Consider the following 23,231-nt stretch of genomic DNA (forward strand, 5'->3'; position numbering starts at 1 on the left):
TGGAGGGAGATGAGAGAAACAAGTGCGAGGGATAGCGGAGGGGTGCGCACCACAGAGATGGAGACCTCGTCATTTCACTCTACCGCAGGCAGAAGCTGCCATTTATAGACCAAATGATCCGGTGATCACAGGGTCACCTGCAATCTGCCGGCAAGTGTTCACTTTCCCTGCAGCACCCCCACAGGGGAAATAAAGTACTGCACCGGCCTAAATTAGAATTAATGACCTGTCTGAGTCATCCGCCTCATCCCTAAAAGTGAGGATTCATTCCCAGGACTGTACAGATTCCTGCCTGGAAGAAAAAAAAAACATCTAGGAAGCCATTAGCTCAGGTCGGGAGACAATGCGGCTGTAACACAAAAGAAGGGAATTTTGTTACTTACCGTAAATTCCTTTTCTTCTAGCTCTTATTGGGAGACCCAGACGATTGGGTGTATAGCACTGCCTCCGGAGGCCACACAAAGCAATTACACTAAAAAGTGTAAGGCCCCTCCCCTTCTGGCTATACACCCCCAGTGGGATCACTGGCTCACCAGTTTTAGTGCAAAAGCAAGAAGGAGGAAAGCCAATAACTGGTTTAAACAAATTCACTCCGAGTAACATCGGAGAACTGAAAACCGTTCAACATGAACAACATGTGTACCCGCAAACAAACCAAAAATCCCGAAGGACAACAGGGCGGGTGCTGGGTCTCCCAATAAGAGCTAGAAGAAAAGGAATTTACGGTAAGTAACAAAATTCCCTTCTTCTTCGGCGCTCCATTGGGAGACCCAGACGATTGGGACGTCCAAAAGCTGTCCCTGGGTGGGTAAAGAAATACCTCATGTTAGAGCTGCAAAGACAGCCCTCCCCTACGGGGAGGCAACTGCCGCCTGCAGGACTCTTCTACCTAGGCTGGCGTCCGCCGAAGCATAGGTATGCACCTGATAATGTTTGGTGAAAGTGTGCAGACTCGACCAGGTAGCTGCCTGGCACACCTGTTGAGCCGTAGCCTGGTGTCGCAATGCCCAGGACGCACCCACGGCTCTGGTAGAATGGGCCTTCAGCCCTGATGGAACCGGAAGCCCCGCAGAACGGTAGGCTTCAAGAATTGGTTCTTTGATCCATCGAGCCAGGGTGGCCTTAGAAGCCTGCGACCCTTTGCGCTTACCAGCGACAAGGACAAAGAGTGCATCCGAACGGCGCAGGGGCGCCGTGCGGGAAATGTAGATTCTGAGTGCTCTCACCAGATCTAACAAATGTAAATCCTTCTCATACCGATGAACTGCATGAGGACAAAACGAAGGCAAAGAGATATCCTGATTAAGATGAAAAGAGGATACCACCTTCGGGAGAAACTCCTGAATGGGGCGCAGCACTACCTTGTCCTGGTGGAAGACCAGGAAGGGAGCCTTGGAAGACAACGCTGCTAGCTCAGACACTCTCCGGAGAGATGTGATCGCTACCAGAAAAGCCACTTTCTGTGATAGTCTAGAAAGTGAAACCTCCTTCAGAGGCTCGAAGGGCGGCTTCTGGAGGGCAACTAGTACCCTGTTCAGATCCCATGGATCTAACGGCCGCTTGTACGGGGGAACGATATGGCAAACCCCCTGTAGGAACGTGCGCACCTTAGAAAGTCGTGCTAGACGCTTCTGAAAAAAGACGGATAGCGCCGAGACTTGTCCTTTCAGGGAGCCGAGCGACAACCCTTTTTCTAACCCAGATTGCAGGAAAGAAAGAAGGGTAGGTAATGCAAATGGCCAGGGAGACACTCCCTGAGCAGAGCACCAGGATAAGAATATCCTCCACGTTCTGTGGTAGATCTTAGCAGACGTGGGCTTCATAGCCTGTCTCATGGTGGCAACGACCCCTTGGGATAAGCCTGAAGACGCTAGGATCCAGGACTCAATGGCCACGCAGTCAGGTTGAGGGCCGCAGAATTCCGATGGAAAACCGGCCCTTGGGACAGTAAGTCTGGTCGGTCTGGTAGTGCCCACGGTTGGCCGACCGTGAGATGCCACAGATCCGGATACCACGCCCTCCTCGGCCAGTCTGGAGCGACGAGTATGACGCGGCTGCAGTCGGATCTGATCTTGCGTAGCACTCTGGGCAAGAGTGCCAGAGGTGGAAACACATAAGGGAGCCGGAACTGCGACCAATCTTGCACTAGGGCGTCTGCTGCTAGAGCTCTTTGATCGCGAGACCGTGCCATGAAGGTTGGGACCTTGTTGTTGTGCCGGGACGCCATTAGGTCGACGTCCGGCCTTCCCCATCGGCGACAGATTTCCTGAAACACGTCCGGGTGAAGGGACCATTCCCCTGCGTCCATGCCCTGGCGACTGAGGAAGTCTGCTTCCCAGTTTTCTACGCCGGGGATGTGAACTGCGGATATGGTGGAGGCCGTGGCTTCCACCCACATCATAATGCGCCGGACTTCCTGGAAGGCTTGCCGACTGCGAGTCCCCCCTTGGTGATTGATGTATGCCACCGCTGTGGAGTTGTCCGATTGAATTCGGATCTGCTTCCCTTCCAGCCACTGCTTTCCAGAACATTGATCTGAAGGCTGGACTCCTGCTGAGTCCACGTACCCTGAGCCCTGTGGTGGAGAAACACTGCTCCCCACCCTGACAGGCTCGCGCCTGTCGTGACCACCGCCCAGGACGGTGGTAGGAAGGATCTTCCCTGTGATAATGAGGTGGAAAGGAGCCACCACTGCAGAGAGTCCTTGGCCGTCTGGGAAAGGGAGACTTTCCTGTCCAGGGATGTCGACTTCCCGTCCCATTGGCGGAGAATGTCCCATTGAAGTGGACGCAGATGAAACTGCGCAAACGGAACCGCCTCTATTGCCGCCACCATCTTCCCGAGGAAGTGCATGAGGCGTCTTAAGGAGTGCGACTGACTTTGAAGGAGAGCCTGCACCCCTGTCTGTAGTGACCGCTGCTTGCTCAGCGGAAGCTTCACTATCGCTGAGAGAGTATGAAACTCCATGCCAAGATACGTTAGTGATTGAGTCGGTGACAGATTTGACTTTGGGAAGTTGATGATCCACCCGAACGCCTGGAGAGTCTCCAGTGCAAAATTCAGGCTGAGTTGGCATGCCTCCTGAGAGGGTGCCTTGACCAGTAGATCGTCCAAGTAAGGGATCACAGAGTGTCCGTGAGAGTGCAAGACTGCTACCACTGCTGCCATGATCTTGGTGAACACCCGGGGGGCTGTCGCCAGACCAAATGGCAGAGCCACGAACTGAAGATGGTCGTCTCCTATCACGAAGCGCAGAAAGCGTTGGTGCTCCGTAGCAATCGGCACGTGGAGATAAGCATCTTTGATGTCTATTGATGCTAGGAAATCTCCTTGGGACATTGAGGCAATGACTGAGCGGAGGGATTCCATCCGGAACCGCCTGGCGTTCACATGCTTGTTGAGCAGTTTTAGGTCCAGAACAGGACGGAAGGAGCCGTCCTTTTTTGGAACCACAAAGAGATTGGAGTAAAATCCTCGCCCCCGTTCCTGAGGGGGGACAGGGATCACGACTCCTTCTGCTCTTAGAGAGTCCACCGCCTGCAGCAGGGCATCTGCTCGGTTGGGGTGTGGGGAGGTTCTGAAGAACCGAAGTGGAGGCCGAGAACTGAACTCGATTCTGTACCCGCGAGACAAAATGTCTGTTACCCACCGGTCTTTGACCTGTGACAGCCAAATGTCGCAAAAGCGGGAGAGCCTGCCACCGACCGAGGATGCGGAGGGAGGAGGCCGAAAGTCATGAGGTAGCCGCCTTGGAAGCGGTTCCTCCATTTGCTTTCCTGGGGCGTGAGTGAGCCCGCCAGGAATCTGAGCTCCCTTGTCCTTTCTGAGTCCCTTTGGACGAGGAGAATTGGGGCTTGCCCGAGCCTCGAAAGGACCGAAACCTCGACTGCCACTTTTTCTGTTGAGGTTTGCTTGATCTGGGCTGGGGCAAGGAAGAGTCCTTACCCTTGGACTGTTTTATGATTTCAGCCAATGGCTCACCAAACAGTCTGTCTCTAGATAATGGCAAGCTGGTTAAGCATTTTTTGGAACCAGCATCTGCTTTCCAGTCCTTTAACCATAAGGCTCTGCGCAAAACCACAGAATTGGCGGCCGCCATAGAGGTACGGCTCGTAGATTCTAGGACAGCATTGATAGCATAGGTCGCAAACGCAGACATTTGCGAAGTTAGGGACGCCACCTGCGGCACTGCTGGATGCATGATAGCATCCACCTGTGCTAAACCAGCTGAAATAGCTTGTAGTGCCCACACGGCCGCGAATGCTGGAGCAAACGACGCGCCGATAGCTTCATAGACAGATTTTAACCAAAGGTCCATCTGTCTGTCGTTGGCATCTTTAAGTGAAGCGCCATCCTCTACTGCGACTATGGATCTAGCCGCAAGCTTGGAAATTGGGGGATCCACCTTTGGGCACTGGGTCCAGCGTTTGGCCACTTCAGAGGGAAAAGGATAACGGGTATCCTTAGAACGTTTAGAGAAACGCTTGTCTGGATGAGCGTCGTGCTTCTGGATTGATTCTCTGAAGTCAGAGTGGTCCAAAAAAGCACTTAATTTACGCTTGGGATACAGGAAATGGAACTTCTCCTGCTGTGCAGCTGCCTCCTCTGCAGAAGGGGCTGGGGGAGAAATATCCAACAGTCTATTAATCGCCGATATAAGGTCATTAACCATGGCGTCACCATCAGGGGCATCCAGATTGAGAGGGGCCTCAGGATTAGAATCCTGATCACCGTCCTCAGTCTCATCACAGAGAGATTCTTCTCGCTGAGACCCTGAGCAGTGTGATGACGTCGAGGGTCTTTCCCAGCGAGCTCGCTTAGGCTGCCTGGGACTGTCATCTGAGTCAGAGACTTCAGCTTGTGATGCCTGAGATCCCCTTGAAGTACGGATTAGTTCCAACTGAGGGGGACCGGAGAGCATAGCCACAGCAGTGTCCATGGTCTGAGGAACTGGCCTGGCCTGCAAGGTCTCCAGGATTTTTGTCATAGTCTCAGACATTTTATCAGCAAACACTGCAAAGTCTGTCCCCGTCACCGGGGCAGGGTTCACAGGCGTCTCTGCCTGGGCTACCACCACAATAGGCTCTGGCTGACGAAGTGCCACTGGGACTGAACATTGCACACAATGTGAGTCATTGGAGCCTGCCGGTAGATCAGCCCCACATGCTGTACAAGCAGTGTATACAGCCCGTGCCTTGGCAGCCTTGCGTTTTGCGGATGACATGTTGCTGTCTCCTCAGAGCAATACAGGGTATACAGCCAAGAAGCGACCTTACAGTGCACTATATAAATATATATATATATATATGGTACCAAGAAAGAAGTACACTAATATATATCACTGAGGCACTAGTGGGGCCAGCACTACTGTGCAGCTTACCGCCCGCTTAGGAGCGGTGTGTGGTCGCCAGAAATCCCTCTAGTCTGGGTCTCCCAGAGCCTGCTGCCCTTCCCCAGCCAGATCGCATGTATAATGGCTGCCGGCGTCCTTGTGGAGAGGGGGGGCGGGCCCTGGGCGTACACCGACGAAGAGCGGGAAGTCTGCTTCCCCCTGTGCCTAGTGAGAGGGCTGGAGCATGTAAATAAAGCTCCAGCCCTCGGCGCTGCCAATTGAGCAGCGTCTCTCCCCTACCCCGATTGACAGGGTGGGGGCGGGAACGAAGCGGCGCTAGGCCGCAGAAGCCGGGGGCTAAAGTTAGAAGCGCCGCCGCCGTAAAAGCGCGGTCGGCGCAAAGCCCCCGGCGCACCACAAGTCGCAGCTGCGCCGCCGCTCCAGGAGCGGTCGGCGCAGTAGTTCCCAACATGTAACGTCACTCAGCAAAGCTGCAGTGACCTAACCCCAGCGTACAGCGCTACTGTCCCCAGCGCACTATAACGCTCAGCAAGCCTTGAGAGTGTCCGTGCCTGCCGGGGACACAGAGTACCTGAAAGTTGCAGGGCCTTGTCCCTGAACGGCACTCCCGCTCCAAATCCAGCAGGTTCTCTGGGTCTGTGGATGGAGCCCGGCCCCAGGGCTTGGGGGCCGGCAAGATCCCACTTCCACAGAGCCCTCCAGGGGATGTGGAAGGAAAACAGCATGTGGGCTCCAGCCTCTGTACCAGCAATAGGTACCTCAACCTTACAAGCACCACCGCGGGTGAGAAGGGAGCATGCTGGGGGCCCTATATGGGCCCTCTTTTCTTCCATCCGATAGAGCCAGCAGCTACTGCTGACTACAAACAGTGGAGCTATGCGTGGATGTCTGACCTCCTTCGCACAAAGCAGAAAACTGGTGAGCCAGTGATCCCACTGGGGGTGTATAGCCAGAAGGGGAGGGGCCTTACACTTTTTAGTGTAATTGCTTTGTGTGGCCTCCGGAGGCAGTGCTATACACCCAATCGTCTGGGTCTCCCAATAGAGCGCCGAAGAAAATTAGAAATATCCCAATTCTTACAAAATGTATAAAGAAATCAGCCATGTCCCCCTCCCCTCCTCCCACTGTCCTATGACTGGCTGCAGCAGGAGCCTCTCCCCCAAAAAGGGATATTCCCAAAACATCAAATTATTCACCATCCATAGGATAGGGGATATATCTTATTGATCCATGAGGGTCCAATTGCTGAGATCACCGGCAATCTGGAATCCCCAAAAAAAGGAGCCCTGTCTTGAATGGAGCGGAGGTGCGCATGCTCCACCTCAGAGTAAGCCCTTCAATACTTCCAGGAGTCCCTCCGATCCAAAAGGTATCCAAAGTCCCAAACTTTACATCGCTGGTGGTCCCGGATGTTGCAGCCATCAGCAAATAATCCTTAGGGGATATACAGTGTGTCCACCCATGTCCTGTATACACCGCACCTATATACAGCGTGTCCACCCATCTCCTGTATACACCGCACCTATATACAGTGTGTCCACCCATATCCTGTATACACCGCACCTATATACAGTGTGTCCACCCATATCCTGTATACACCGCATCTATATATACAGTGTGTCCACCCATGTCCTGTATACACTGCACCTATATACAGTGTGTCCACCCATATCCTGTATACACCGCACCTATATACAGTGTGTCCACCCATCTCCTGTATACACCGCACCTATATACAGTGTGTCCACCCATCTCCTGTATACACCGCACCTATATACAGTGTGTCCACCCATATCCTGTATACACAGCACCTATATACAGTGTCCACCCATATCCTGTATACACCGCACCTATATACAGTGTGTCCAACCATATCCTGTATACACCGCAGCTATATACAGTGTCCACCCATCTCCTGTATACACCGCACCTATATACAGTGTGTCCACCCATATCCTGTATACACCGCACCTATATACAGTGTGTCCACCCATATCCTGTATACACCGCACCTATATACAGTGTGTCCACCCATATCCTGTATACACCGCATCTATATATACAGTGTGTCCACCAATATCCTGTATACACCGCACCTATATACAGTGTGTCCACCCATATCCTGTATACACCGCACCTATATACAGTGTGTCCACCCATCTCCTGTATACACCGCACCTATATACAGTGTGTCCACCCATCTCCTGTATACACCGCACCTATATACAGTGTGTCCACCCATATCCTGTATACACAGCACCTATATACAGTGTCCACCCATATCCTGTATACACCGCACCTATATACAGTGTGTCCAACCATATCCTGTATACACCGCAGCTATATACAGCGTGTCCACCCATCTCCTGTATACACCGCACCTATATACAGTGTGTCCACCCATATCCTGTATACACCGCACCTATATACAGTGTGCACCCATATCCTGTCCACCGCCATTAACTTGAGAACGGCGGCAGCTATAGGCATAGAAGTGGTGTCTAGGTATAGTAAAGTAGCCATGCGCTACGCAATGAAACCACCTATAGCGCCACCTGGTGGAAAACAACGGAGTTAGCATTTTTATCTCAAAAACAGAACGAGATAGAGAAAAAAAGTGAATTACAAAGTTGTAGGCATCATCAATTCATACGAATCCACACCTTGCATACAGAAATGCTATGATATGAAACCCATGACCCCCCCAGAACATTGAATGCTGGTCACGCATATGGCGCTCATTAGTGTCCCCCGTCAGCTGCAATGCACATCTGGCCTCTGCACAGCATACTGTATCCTGCTGCAATGCACATCTGGCCTCTGCACAGCATACTGTATCTTGCTGCAATGCACATCTGGCCTCTGCACAGCATACTGTATCTTGCTGCAATGCACATCTGGCCTCTGCACAGCATACTGTATCTGGCTGCAATGCACATCTGGCCTCTGCACAGCATACTGTATCTTGCTGCACGCTGTGCAATATGGAGGTGACACGTTTGCACAAGCATCTGTGATACGTGGTCGTAGGTCCTGCAATGTTGGGGGAGGGGTCGCATACACCGGCTGTTTGATGTGACCTCACAGAAAGAAGTCCAATGGGGTCAGGTCAGGTGAGCGGAGGCCACTCCACACAGCACCATACCCAATGACTTGTAGGAAGGTCTCCATGAGGTATCGCTTCACGTCCGCAGCCTTGTGAGGTTTACACCTTCTAATCATAGCATTTCTGTATGCAAGGTGTGGATTCCTATTGAATTGATGATGCCCAAAACTTTGTAATTCACTTTTTTTCTCTATCTTGTTCTGTTTTTGAGATAAAAATGCTAACTCCGTTGTTTTCCACCAGGTGGCGCTATAGGTGGTTTCATTGCATAGCGCATGGCTACTTTACTATACCTAGACACCACTTCTATGGCTATAGCTGCCGCCGTTCTCAAGTTAATGGCAGTGGACAGGAGATGGGTGGACACACTGTATATAGGTGCGGTGTATACAGGAGATGGGTGGACACACTGTATATAGGTGCGGTGTATACAGGACATGGGTGGGCACACTATATAGGTGCGGTGTATACAGGAGATGGGTGGACACTGTATATAGGTGCGGTGTATACAGGATATGGGTGGACACGCTGTATATAGGTGCGGTGTATACAGGATATGGGTGGACACACTGTATATAGGTGCGGTGTATACAGGAGATGGGTGGACACACTGTATATAGGTGCGGTGTATACAGGATATGGGTGGACACACTGTATATAGGTGCGGTGTATACAGGAGATGGGTGGACACACTGTATATAGGTGCGGTGTATACAGGATATGGGTGGACGCACTGTATATAGGTGCGGTGTACACAGGATATGGGTGGACACTGTATATAGGTGCGGTGTATACAGGATATGGGTGGACACACTGTATATAGGTGCGGTGTATACAGATTATGGGTGGAGACACTGTATATAGGTGCGGTGTATACAGGATATGGGTGGACACACTGTATATAGGTGCGGTGTATACAGGATATGGGTGGACACACTGTATATAGGTGCGGTGTATACAGGAGATGGGTGGACACACTGTATATAGGTGCGGTGTATACAGGAGATGGGTGGACACACTGTATATAGGTGCGGTGTATACAGGAGATGGGGGGGACACACTGTATATAGGTGCGGTGTATACAGGATATGGGTGGACACACTGTATATAGGTGCGGTGTACACAGGATGTGGGTGGACACACTGTATATAGGTGCGGTGTATACAGGGTATGTGTGGACACACTGTATATAGGTGCGGTGTATACAGGAGATGGGTGGACACACTGTATATAAGTGCGGTGTATACAGGATATGGGTGGACACACTGTATCTAGGTGCGGTGTACACAGGATGTGGGTGGACACACTGTATATAGGTGCGGTGTATACAGGGTATGTGTGGACACACTGTATATAGGTGCGGTGTATACAGGAGATGGGTGTACACACTGTATATAGGTGCGGTGTATACAGGATACGGGTGGACGCACTGTATATAGGTGCGGTGGACAGGATATGGGTGGACACACTGTATATAGGTGCGGTGTATACAGGATATGGGTGGACACACTGTATATAGGTGCGGTGTATACAGGAGATGGGTGGTGTGAGGTAGCGTCGTCGGCTGCGCTGCAGAAGACACGGGATCCAGGCACCAAGGTTCACAGCACACGGTTTATTCCAAAGAAAAAGTCCACAATATTACATATGTGCCTTTCCGGCAGAGAACTCAGGGAGATGTGATCACCCCCTCACACCCGGCACACCTGCCCTTGTTCCTGAATCTATTTATCCCTCCCTTCAGCCTGTAGGGAAAACAGCATTAACCCTATAGTGGATTATCATGGAGTGAGCACAACCGGGGCGAGACATACCGGCCGTCATAGATAACCCCGGTCACAGTCTCACATACCCCCCCCCTCAGTTCAAGCGTGCGGGGTTGAACTCCTGCCATCAAACATGGGCCGCGGGACAAGGCATCGGCGTTGCCCTGCAACCTACCGGCCCGGTGTTCAACCGTAAACCGGAAGTTCTGCAGAGAAAGGAACCACCGGGTAACCCGGGCATTCCGTTCCTTGGCGGACCTCATCCAGACCAGTGGAGAGTGATCCGTCACCAAGCGAAACTGCCGTCCCAGCAGGTAATAGCGTAGGGACTCCAAGGCCCACTTGATCGCCAGGCACTCCTTCTCCACTACGCTATAATTCCGCTCGGGAGGGGTGAGCTTCCTACTTAAGAAGGTGACGGGGTGTTCCACCCCCTGAACCACCTGAGACAGCACTGCCCCCAGGCCGACCTCCGAGGCGTCAGTCTGTACTATGAACTCTTTCCGGAAATCAGGGTTTACAAGAACGGGCTGTCCGCACAGGACCTCCTTCAGGGCCCGGAAGGAGTCCTCGGCCTGCGGAGTCCAGCGCACCATGACGGACTTCTTGCCTTTGAGAAGGTCCGTCAAGGGGGCTGATAGTCCCGCAAAATCTTTTACAAACCTCCTGTAGTACCCCACGATACCCAGGAAGGCCCTAACCTGCTTCGTGGTCAGGGGTCTAGGCCACTTCTGGATCGCCTCCACTTTGTTAATTTGGGGCTTAATCACTCCTTGGCCTATTACGTAGCCCAAGTAGCGGGCTTCCGTGAGTCCCAACGCACATTTCTTGGGATTGGCTGTCAATCCGGCTGTTCGAAGCGCGTCCACCACCGCTTGTACCTGTTCCAAGTGGGTCTGCCAATCGGAGCTGTAAATAATGATGTCATCAAGGTACGCTGAAGCATACGCCTGGTGGGGTTCCAGCACTAAGTCCATCAACCTCTGGAACGTGGCCGGAGCGCCATGTAACCCAAAAGGCAAGACAACATAGTGGAAGAGACCCTCCGGCGTAACAAAAGCGGTTTTCTCCTTGGCGGACTCCGTTAGTGGCACCTGCCAGTACCCCTTGGTCAGGTCGAGCGTGGTAAAGTATCGCGCCTGTCCCAGCCTATCAATCAGCTCATCCACCCGGGGCATGGGGTAGAGATCAAACTTGGATATTTCGTTCAATCTCCTAAAGTCATTGCAGAACCTTAAGGAGCCATCGGGTTTTGGTATTAGGACAATCGGACTAGCCCATTCACTCCGGGATTTTTCGATGACCCCCAGGCGTAACATTGACTTTACTTCCTCTGATATGGCTTGTCGTCGAGCCTCCGGTACCCGGTATGACTTCAGGCGTACCTTCAGGTGGGGCTCGGTGACAATATCATGTCGTATCAGACTGGTCCTACCGGGCAGCTCGGAGAAGACATCGGGGTTCTGCTGAACCAACCGTCTGGCCTCTCGCCTCTGTGTCTTGGTGAGGGCTTCTCCAATCCTTACTTCCGGTTCGTCCCCTCCGGAGGTCGCTGGAGCCGGATGTGAACGACCCGAAGAGGAGGGAGGTGGGGAAAAAACAGCCATCAGGTTTTCCCGTTCCTGCCAAGGTTTTAATAGGTTGACATGGTATATTTGTTCAGGTTTCCGCCTACCGGGCTGCAATACTTTATAGTTAACCACCCCGACTCTTTCCTTTATCTCGTAGGGGCCTTGCCACTGAGCCAGGAATTTACTCTCCGCCGTGGGAATCAATACCAACACCCGATCCCCGGGATTAAAGGTCCGCACGGTGGCTTGTCTATTGTAGCGGCCGCTTTGCGCGGCCTGAGCCTCCTGTAAATGCTCCTTCACAATTGGCATGACCGCGCTTATGCGGTTCTGCATACCCAAAATGTGTTCAATCACACTTTTATGGGGGGTGGGCTCCTGCTCCCAGGTTTCTTTTGCCAGGTCCAACAATCCCCGGGGATGTCGCCCGTATAACAATTCAAAAGGCGAAAACCCCGTGGATGCCTGTGGCACCTCTCGTATGGCAAACATCAAATAGGGAAGCATCATATCCCAGTCTTTCCCGTCTTTGGAAATCACCCTTTTGAGCATGGTTTTCAGGGTTTTATTGAATCGTTCCACTAAACCATCCGTCTGAGGATGATACACAGACGTACGCAACTGCTTGATCTGGAGTAGCCGGCATAGCTCTTTGGTCACTTTAGACATGAATGGGGTCCCCTGATCCGTAAGGATCTCCTTGGGCAACCCCACCCGGCAGAACACAGCAAACAACTCCCGAGCTATAAGCTTGGCTGCAGTATGTCTGAGAGGTATCGCCTCTGGATACCGGGTGGCATAGTCAACGATCACTAGGATATGCTGGTGCCCTCGAGCAGACTTTACGAGGGGCCCCACCAGATCCATCCCTATCCGTTCAAAAGGGACTTCTATAATGGGTAACGGTACCAACGGACTGCGAAAGTGGGTCAGGGGTGCGGTAAGCTGACACTCCGGGCAGGTTTCGCAGAACCGTTTTACCTCCCCAAAGACCCCGGGCCAATAGAACCTTTGCAATATTCGCTCCTGCGTTTTCTTGACCCCTAGGTGACCACTCATCAGGTGTTTATGAGCCAAGTCGAGGACCCGCCAGCGATACGGCTGGGGCACCACCAACTGCTCTACCCCTACGCCCCGTATTTCATCTACCCGGTAGAGTAAATCCTGCTTAAGAGCGAAATGGGGGTATCTTACCTGGGCACCAGGCAGCTGTGCCACCCCGTCAACTACTGTCACCCGACTCCGGGCATGTATTAATGTAGGGTCCTGGAGTTGGGCTGTCCCAAACGTATCCGGGGACGCCTCCAACTCCGGGATGGGCTCGACCGTCTCAGCCTCTCCTGCCAATACCTCTAGGGGCGACCTATCAGGTTCACATCCTGTCCCTATCATGGGGACCCCTACGGCAGGCGTCCCGGATTCAGGATTGTAGGGCTCAGGTCCCGGACTGACCAATATCTGAGGGGACTTAGGAGGTCCCTTCCATAAAGTCCAAAAATAGGGCAGATCCCTTCCTAGGATCACATCATAGGGAAGAGTATTAATAAGTCCCACCTCATGTTGCACCTGACCGCAAGGTGCTGTGATGGTGACTATCCCCGTGGGATAGTCTCGGCGGTCCCCATGTATGCAAACCACCCCCACGGTACGTCCGGTGGCCTTTACTTTAGCCCTTAGGGTTGATCGCACAAGGGTCACTAAGCTTCCGGAATCCAACAAGCCTGTAACCGGACATCCATTCACCTGAATTTGGCACAAGTGGGGCTCAGTCTCTGGGTAGACCAGGTCAGCGGTACACACCACCTGAGCATACATTGAACCCCGCCGGGTAACCCCACAATCCATGGGCTCCGTGGTGAGTGGACACTGGGCTTCCATATGTCCCACCCGCTGGCACCGCCAACATCTAATAGGGAAGGACACCCCCTTGACGAGTTGTCGTTTAGGGTACATAGTTTTCCGGACCTCAGGGACGGAGGGTGCAGCTTCAGACGGGACGGTAGCGGACTCCCGCACCGGTGTCAGCGGTGGGTCCTTGGCCCTAGGCTTGGAGGGGCCGAACCGCCGGGCGGTACGCAAAGTCTCAGTGTCCCGTATCAAGTCCTGCGTAGCCACATGCCGCTCTACCAGGGACACTAATTGGTCCAGGGTACTCGGGTCACCCTGTCCGACCCACCGTTGAACGGTGACGGGTAAAGTGCGCACAAAACGATCCACTACTACCCTTTCCACCATTTGCGCCGGGCTCAGAGTGTCAGGCTGCAACCACTTTTTTACAAGATGTAACAAGTCATAGGCCTGGGAGCGTACGGGTTTGGCTTCCTCAAAGAACCACTGATTTACCCGCTGAGCCCGTACATAGGTATTCACCCCCAACCGAGCCAGTATTTCGGCTTTCAGGGTCACATAGTCAATGGCGTCCTCGGTACAGAGGTCCAGGTATGCTTTTTGGGGTTCCCCCGTCAGATAAGGTGACAATACCTCAGCCCACTGCGGGGTCGGCAGCTTTTCCCGCTCGGCCACCCGTTCAAACACCGCCAGGAACGCTTCCACATCATCACCCGGGGTCATCTTTTGCAACGCTTGTCTCACCGCTTTCCGGACGCTGCCGTCATCACCCGATCCCGGGGTTGTTGCTGCCGGTCCGGCACGGATCGACTTGGCCAGGAGAACCATCTGTTCTTGGTGCCTTTTTTCCTGCAATTGCAAGGCTTGCTGCTGACGTGCATTGGCCTGATCCATCTGTTCTTGGAATTTTTTTTCCTGCATTTGCAAGGATTGGAGCAGGTGTGCATTGGTCTGTTGCTGCTGTGCATTAGCCTGAGCCAAATGCTTTAGTATGTCCTCCATGGCGTCGCCGGGTTTGGGCTGTAGTATAGCCGCTCGAATCCAGGACATGTGCTACTGGGTCACCAGGAATGGATGCTACACCTCACCGGCTGTCATGCCCGCCGATTCTCCACCATATGTGAGGTAGCGTCGTCGGCTGCGCTGCAGAAGACACGGGATCCAGGCACCAAGGTTCACAGCACACGGTTTATTCCAAAGAAAAAGTCCACAATATTACATATGTGCCTTTCCGGCAGAGAACTCAGGGAGATGTGATCACCCCCTCACACCCGGCACACCTGCCCTTGTTCCTGAATCTATTTATCCCTCCCTTCAGCCTGTAGGGAAAACAGCATTAACCCTATAGTGGATTATCATGGAGTGAGCACAACCGGGGCGAGACATACCGGCCGTCATAGATAACCCCGGTCACAGTCTCACAGTGGACACACTGTATATAGGTGCGGTGTATACAGGATATGGGTGGACACACTGTATATAGGTGCGGTGTATACAGGATATGGGTAGACACACTGTATATAGGTGCGGTGTACACAGGATATGGGTGGACACACTGTATATAGGTGCGGTGTATACAGGATATGGGTGGAGACACTGTATATAGGTGCGGTGTACACAGGATATGGGGGGACACACTGTATATAGGTGCGGTGTATACAGGATATGGGTGGAGACACTGTATATAGGTGCGGTGTATACAGGATATGGGTGGACACACTGTATATAGGTGCGGTGTATACAGGATATGGGTGGAGACACTGTATATAGGTGCGGTGTATACAGGGTATGGGTGGACACACTGTATATAGGTGCGGTGTATACAGGGTATGGGTGGACACACTGTATATAGGTGCGGTGTATACAGGAGATGGGTGGAGACACTGAATATAGGTGCGGTGTATACAGGGTATGGGTGGAGACACTGTATATAGGTGCGGTGTATACAGGATATGGGAGGACACACTGTATATAGGTGCGGTGTATACAGGATATGGGTGGACACACTGTATATAGGTGCGGTGTATACAGGATATGGGTGGAGACACTGTATATAGGTGCGGTGTATACAGGGTATGGGTGGAGACACTGTATATAGGTGCGGTGTATACAGGAGATGGGTGGAGACACTGTATATTGTGATTTTCGGAATAACCTTTAAATGGAGCTGAGCTATGGACTAGGGTGGTGCTGTAATGGAAAAAAGAAGCAAGCAGGCCCTTTAATCTGGTTTTAGAACACCCCTTTAAGCGCTTATGAAGGGTCTATGGGGGAGGGGGGGGGGCGGGTTCTATGGTCTTTCCTAATCTGTGACCCTGTCGCTACATACAATACAGCTGGTGGTACCTGTCGGGTGGTGTCGGCTCATCGCTGCTGTAACAGGAACCGTATCGAGGAGCGATCGCAGACCGTGCAGTGCTCCTGCCTGCCAGGAAAAGTGGCCGGGACCACCAGGGACAAACCCTCATGTGTGGATGGTAAGTGGGGTGCAAACACCTGGGTGGGGGTGCAGTGTATACACTAATACCTTCCCCTAAATAACCTCTAATCACTGCCCCAGCTTCTCTTCATGGACCCTTATAGCATATGTTACCTCGTCTGCGCTGTCTGGCGCCCCCTTATGGATCGTTTAGTATGAACAAGAGGAAAAGATGGCTGCCATCTTCCAAAAACAGCGCCACCCCTGTCATCGGCTTGTGTGCGGTATTGCAGCTTAGTCACATTCATTATGATACAGCTCAGCTGCAATACCAGGCACAGCCTATAGCCAGGGGTGGCGCTGTTTCTGGAGAGATGAGCAGATAAATGCAGATCTGTGCTGTGGGATAATCCTGTGATCACATCCACAGCCTCCATCGTAATGGGAAAATGGTGGTGCGACATGGAGCCGTGCCTGCAGGAAGAGGAATGCCAGACGCTCCCCGATAACTCCGGCTGGATCTGTTTCCAAGGAGGCCGTATAAAGACCACCAAGGTTAGACCACCATGGCTATACATAGGAGGCAGCTACTACTGCCCCCTCGTGGACCAATTTCTGCCCTTCAGTCATAACCAAGAGATTATTACCAGGATTGACAGCCTGCCCCCCCCAAAAAATAATAGTACCCCATCATTCAGGAATCTGAGAAAGCAGAGCAGTTGATTGGCCATCACCTACATATAAGGCCTCTTTCACACGTCCTCGTCTCCGGTATGTGTTTGGTTATTTTCCTCAGGTACCGGAGACACGGGCACACGTAGACCCATTAAAATAAATGGGTCTGAGCTCACGTGTGTGTTCTGCCATGGACCGTGTGTCCGTGTGCTCCACACGTCAACATGTTTGTTTTTCTCCGGCATCACGGGTGTCACACGGAACGCAAACGGACCACACGGAGATGTTCCATGTGACACGCGCCGGAGAAAATACACGTGTTTGAGAAAATTTAAAAAAAAAAAACAAAAAAAAAAAAAAAACCCCACTTTACTCACCTTCTCCAGCCCTGCTGTCTCTGCCGCTGCTGTCACTTGCTTCCGACCGCCGCTCATTATGCTCATTGAATATTCACTTCACTGCGGCTGGAAGCAGCAGCAGCAGCGGGGAGTAGTCAGGACCGTTGACTGAAGATCAGCACCACCGACAGCGACGCCAGGGACAGGTGAGCAGAAAGTTCCCGTTCTTTGTGTGTTATCACGGATAACACACGGAGAACACACGTGTGCCATAAACACGGCTCACGGAAGGCAAAACGCACCTCTGACACGTCCGTGAAAAACGTGCGTGGTTTTTCACGAACGTGTGAAAGAGGTCTATGGTTGGTTTCAGACGTCCGTGTTTAATCCGGTGCAAGTCACACACATGGTTATGGTCATACGTGTGTCATATACCGGAGTAAACACATATCTGTGAAATACAAAGATGTTCTATAGTCACCTGGATCCAGCGTTGTTTTCTTCGGCTCTGCTGCCTCCCGCTCCTGACCCCCGCTCATTATATTCATTGATTATTCACTGCACTCAGGACCTGGAAGCCGGGGACCGGTGAATATTCTGCAAACACAGTGACAGCCAGGAGGTCATTGGAGTTCCCAATGAACTGTGATGACACCCCGCGGCAGCGGGTGTCAGGATGGTGACATCCAGGGCTCATCAGGGTTCATTGAGAATTGTGATGAGTCCCCGATGCTGTGGCTTCAAGGTCCACAGGGCACTGTGAGTATAATGAGTGGGGGTCAGGAGCGGGAGGCAGCAGAGCCGGATACATGTAAATATAGAAAATATTTTTATTAAAAAGACCTGTGTTTACTCTGGTATGTGTCACACGGATCAAATCAGTGTGCGTTCCGTGTGACACCCGTGCTGCCGGAGAAAAAAAAAACGGACATGTCTCTACGTGTGGGGCCAGACGGTCAGTGTGAAAACACGGACGTGTGAGTAACAGCATATAACAACATGGGTGCGTGGCGTCCGTGTTAAAAACGGATGTCACACGTACCCGAAACACGGACGTCTGAAACCAGCCTAATGTAATGGTAAAATCTGGGCTTGTCTCCTGATAGTAGGGCGGTGATTAGAGGCGACAGGCCGATATCATGGGATGGGGCGATTCAGCGGAGATCCGATCCCGGCTGTGATTATTTGGTGCTGACAACCTACAGGAAACATTAACACCTATTGACGAGGTGCGGCGCCAAGTCTGGAGGTCTCATTCTGTTCTCCTGGATAGAGGTGTCATAAAGGGAAATAAAATAGGCTTTAAATAGGATTCACTGAGCCCGTGGTGAGGAATTGTGCTCCAGATATAGAGGCTGCGGTCAGATCGGAGCGGGGATACAAATATCGAGGTACACGACTCATCTACCGAAAAACGGCATGCATGGCCAATATATGGGGGGGGGGGTCCTACGGGTGGCCTCCCGCGGCATCATTCTTATTTACCCATCCCTGCTCCCAGGCTACTTGCATGGCCACCTCAGCTACCCCTCTATGGAGTCCCACACAGGGAACAGGAGAATCCTACCAATATATAGGGGTCCTACAGATGACCTCCATTGATATAAAGGATATCTACCCATCCCTGCACCCAAGCTACATGCATGGCCACCTCAGCTACCCCTCTATGGAGTCCCACCAATATATAAGGGGTCCTACAGATGACCTCCATTGATATGAAGGATATCTACCCATCCCTGCACCCAAGCTACATGCATGGCCACCTCAGCTACCCCTCTATAGAGTCCCACCAATATATAAGGGGTCCTACAGATGACCTCCATTGATATGAAGGATATCTACCCATCCCTGCACCCAAGCTACATGCATGGCCACCTCAGCTACCCCTCTATGGAGTCCCACCAATATATAAGGGGTCCTACAGATGACCTCCATTGATATGAAGGATATCTACCCATCCCTGCACCCAAGCTACATGCATGGCCACCTCAGCTACCCCTCTATGGAGTCCCACATAGGGAACAGGAAAATCCTACCAATATATAGGGGTCCTACAGATGACCTCCATTGATATAAAGGATATCTACCCATCCCTGCACCCAAGCTACATGCATGGCCACCTCAGCTACCCCTCTATGGAGTCCCACCAATATATAAGGGGTCCTACAGATGACCTCCATTGATATGAAGGATATCTACCCATCCCTGCACCCAAGCTACATGCATGGCCACCTCAGCTACCCCTCTATAGAGTCCCACCAATATATAAGGGGTCCTACAGATGACCTCCATTGATATGAAGGATATCTACCCATCCCTGCACCCAAGCTACATGCATGGCCACCTCAGCTACCCCTCTATGGAGTCCCACCAATATATAAGGGGTCCTACAGATGACCTCCATTGATATGAAGGATATCTACCCATCCCTGCACCCAAGCTACATGCATGGCCACCTCAGCTACCCTCTATGGAGTCCCACACAGGGAACGGGAGAATCCTACCAATATATAAGGGGTCCTATAGATGACCTCCATTGATATGAAGGATATCTACCCATCCCTGCACCCAAGCTACATGCATGGCCACCTCAGCTACCCCTCTATAGAGTCCCACCAATATATAAGGGGTCCTACAGATGACCTCCATTGATATGAAGGATATCTACCCATCCCTGCACCCAAGCTACATGCATGGCCACCTCAGCTACCCCTCTATGGAGTCCCACCAATATATAAGGGGTCCTACAGATGACCTCCATTGATATGAAGGATATCTACCCATCCCTGCACCCAAGCTACATGCATGGCCACCTCAGCTACCCTCTATGGAGTCCCACACAGGGAACGGGAGAATCCTACCAATATATAAGGGGTCCTATAGATGACCTCCATTGATATGAAGGATATCTACCCATCCCTGCACCCAAGCTACATGCATGGCCACCTCAGCTACCCCTCTATGGAGTCCCACATAGGGAACAGGAAAATCCTACCAATATATAAGGGGTCCTACAGATGACCTCCATTGATATGAAGGATATCTACCCATCCCTGATCCCAGGCTACATGCCCTTGATTGTCACAGAGGAGCACATGTGCCCAGAGGGTTGGGGGCTGCAGACAATGGCCGCTTGTTTTGCACCGCTGCTATCAGTCGTACGTTACATCCAGCATTGTCTGCTTTGTTTTCTAGATTCACCCTCGCTACTGAAAACCGAAGAAATCACCTAACGCCACGTCCAAGTACAATTATTCTACAGACATTTCTCCCCCGTCGCCTGGAGGGGGGGGGGGGTGTATGAGGGATTCTTACTGGACAAATGGAAATAAAACCAAATTTAATGTGTCTAACAGAGAACATGACCTAACCCCCCCATTCTCCACCATACACACGCTGCGGGTCACACAGATACAATGAATACTGTTTATTACATAAGGATAAGAACGCTATACAAATCCCATATTCTTCCTTAACCTGTAGCGCAAGGTCTTCACCATCGCCACCATTGAGATAAAAAGCCCGAGGGGCCGAAGGTCTCCGGCGTCAGTGCGGTATATTGCTCGGCCCTTCTGCAAACGGACTGGCTGCAAAATAAACCAACAAGGACGGATGAAGGACCGCACGCTCATCCCTCAATGGCGCCCTCCCCTCCGAATGTGGACAGAATAGGGCCCATATACAACAAAGACTGTGACCGGGGTAGAAATCCACCGCCAGAAGCGGAACAGACCAGGAGGAGGCAAAATCATGACGTATGAGGGTGCATAGAGTGGGCTACACCGGGACCCCCTCCATCAACCACAACAGAGCTGTACTACATGCCCCCCCCCCCTGCGATGGCGGATAAGAACAGCTGGAACTAAAGGTCCCCCGTACACATAGGATAAAAGCCAAATCTGACAATTTTGGGGGGACCGGCCGATCATCTGATGTCTATGGTGACCTCTCAAGAATTAATATGGGTGGGGGGGGGGGGGGGTTCTCCTGCAATAGGTGTCAAATTACAAGATATTTAAGTTGTACTACCCCTTTAAAATAAAAATTGTTTGTACTCTATGGTCTCTTTTTATTAAAAAAACTTACGGTTCTGAAACTGCTGTGCTGTGTAGCGGGTCAGGAGGATGCCGACACCTTCTATAAGAGCCAATAATATCCCCCCCATCAGCGCTGAGCCCACCATAGCCAGAGGTCCACCTAAGGGATGAAACACAGACGGTTACCTGGGTGCACTCGAGCTGTGCGGGTACATGGCAGCATCGTTCACGTCAGTACCCCGTAAATTTATCATTTCTGCAGCTTCTCCCATTTTAAGGGTGCGCTCGCACAAGTTTCGCATCGCATCACCCAGCTTCTCTCCTGACGTCGGCTGCATGTATTTCTACGCAGCTGCACGCTTCTGTCCAGAGAGTGCGTGGCCGTGCTGGGTGATGCAATGCGAGACTCGTGCAAGTCATACGGTTCGTGTGAGCGTACCCCAATGGCGATAAAGCAAATCCGAGAAACAATTATCTGTGGGGGCTTGAGGCATTTAACCCATTACTGACCCAACTGCAAAGATTCAAGGAGGAGCCCCCTTTTCATCATTGTTCCTTTGATCTCAAAATATTAAAAAGAGGTACAATCATCCCCCACTGCTAAAAAAGATGGCAGCCCGAGGCCATCCATATATTATAGTCCGTCCCATAGTGTACCCCACAGTCAGGGGTCACGTCTTCTTGTATCATGTAAATGGAATATCTTCTATCCGGAGTCTCCCATACATTTGAGAAGGATCTATAGGTGGTGAGAGGTTCCTTACTGCGAGACGCCAGCACGGCCCCGGTGAGAGCGCCGCTGGTGATGGAATTCCAGGGGTCTTCCTTCCCGCGAAGCTTCACCAGACCACAGTCAATAGTGGAGAACAAGCCCCCCCACACCGCAAAGCTGCCTGTACGGGGAAAAAAAGATGGTAAGAGGGTGGAGATGGTGTCAAAAAAGGGCGACCAAATCACACCCCTCACCTCCTATCTGGGGCGCACGGATTTTGACGGCATTCATGCTGCCCCGCAGACGGTGCTTGAACCCCTAGGAAGAAAAAAAAAAGGAGTCAATGTAACGGGGCCACCGATGTTAGAGTCTTTCCCGGGATCCGGCAGCACAGGAGCGAGGCCACATCCCGGAATTCAGGGGGACATCGGACCTCAGCGATCATACTCACCACCGGAGCGTTCCGGAAGCCTTTAATGGACTGAAACACCCCTCCCCCGATGAGCCCCATCGTAAAGGCTCCTCCGCAGTCATCGACAATCCTCCAGGGGCTGGAAAAGAAAAATGGCAGCTGTTACTCCAGAGAGAGATGCTGGCCTCAAAACTACCATTCCCATGATGTCCACTCTAGAGCATGCTGGGAGTTGTAGTTCACAAGGTTGGAGCCTATTACGACATGGGGCCCCCATTATTACCGCCATATACCCCGATATACGCCCTTTATGTATGGGGAGGGGTCCGTAGAGCGATAAAACTGGTGCAGAGAATTTCCATACACGATTGCCGTCGTGGTCCGTGGTCAGTCAGATGTGGCGCCTGCAGTACAGGACGACCGCCATCCACTGACAGCATGCAGAGGTAGTGAAAGGGGAAGACGCTGCAACAGAAATTATATAAAGTCGTCTATGAGTAGAAATCTGTGCTCCACATGATATGAGCTGCATGAGGGACGATGGCTCCCTAAAATTAGGGAATGGGGCTCAAGTATCTATGTGGTTGCTAGGAAGAAGCCTCCCTGCTCTCCATAGCAACCAATCACAGTCCTCCTTTCATTTTCCCATAGAAGGTTGTCAGATACAAGCTGAGCTCTGATTGGTTGCTACCGACAACAAGCGAATGTGAAACCAAATTTCCCGGCATCCTCTGCACAGCTGTACAGGCTGCCTCCCACAATGCACTGGGGTGTGGACATCTCCTACAGCGCCACCACCTAGCTACAGTCACCCTCCAAATATGGAGCAGTTAGGTAGTCAGCGACACATTCCCGTCATGCCCTGCGTTACCATGGTTCCCGCACATATTCCTCCATTCTTTTTGGGCCAGCAGTGGAAGTGACGTCGGCCGCTTTAAGAAGAATGGGTCACGTGGGGGTAGAAAAGCACTTCCTATTGGCAATACATGGGTGA

The 23,231-nt window shown here is 51.9% G+C and overlaps 2 protein-coding genes across 5 annotated transcripts in view; one reads left to right on the top strand and one right to left on the bottom strand.

Moving 5' to 3' along the window:
* The window catches only part of LOC142251599 (chemokine-like protein TAFA-1), a 65,550-nt gene extending 44,504 nt beyond the window's left edge, over window positions 1-21,046 (top strand). For all 3 annotated transcript variants that reach the window (XM_075324558.1, XM_075324556.1, XM_075324557.1), the window contains 3 exons: window positions 15,981-16,121; window positions 16,494-16,618; window positions 20,272-21,046. In XM_075324558.1, coding sequence (XP_075180673.1) covers window positions 15,981-16,121; window positions 16,494-16,618; window positions 20,272-20,289 — 284 coding nt within the window. In that variant the 3' untranslated portion in view covers window positions 20,290-21,046. The remainder of the gene's footprint in view (window positions 1-15,980; window positions 16,122-16,493; window positions 16,619-20,271) is intronic.
* TIMM17B (translocase of inner mitochondrial membrane 17B) lies at window positions 20,489-23,207 on the bottom strand. 2 transcript variants are annotated; one of them, XM_075324560.1, is made up of 6 exons: window positions 23,109-23,207; window positions 22,277-22,376; window positions 22,080-22,143; window positions 21,878-22,006; window positions 21,163-21,273; window positions 20,489-20,663 (listed from the first exon to the last, which is right to left on the bottom strand). In XM_075324560.1, the coding sequence occupies exons 1-6, from the start codon at window positions 23,132-23,134 to the stop codon at window positions 20,623-20,625; spliced, it is 471 nt and encodes a 156-aa protein (XP_075180675.1). In that variant the 5' UTR covers window positions 23,135-23,207; the 3' UTR covers window positions 20,489-20,622. The 2 variants fall into 2 exon arrangements, with proteins under 2 accessions (XP_075180675.1, XP_075180676.1); XM_075324561.1 differs by lacking the exon at window positions 23,109-23,207 and adding an exon at window positions 22,602-22,976.
* Between the last annotated feature and the right edge of the window lie 24 nt (window positions 23,208-23,231).

Source organism: Anomaloglossus baeobatrachus, chromosome 9 (assembly GCF_048569485.1).
Source record: "Anomaloglossus baeobatrachus isolate aAnoBae1 chromosome 9, aAnoBae1.hap1, whole genome shotgun sequence".
NCBI lineage: Eukaryota > Metazoa > Chordata > Amphibia > Anura > Aromobatidae > Anomaloglossus > Anomaloglossus baeobatrachus.

Bases quoted from the DNA above. Each gene is read 5' to 3' on its own strand.
- TIMM17B (XM_075324560.1), bottom strand. From the start codon at position 23,134: ATGGAGGAATATGTGCGGGAACCATG. The intron at 22,377-23,108 runs GTAACGCAGGGC...TTTCTTTTCCAG, and splicing joins GAATATGTGCGGGAACCATG to CCCCTGGAGGATTGTCGATG. The intron at 21,274-21,877 runs GTAAGGAACCTC...TTCATCCCTTAG, and splicing joins GGCCGTGCTGGCGTCTCGCA to GTGGACCTCTGGCTATGGTG.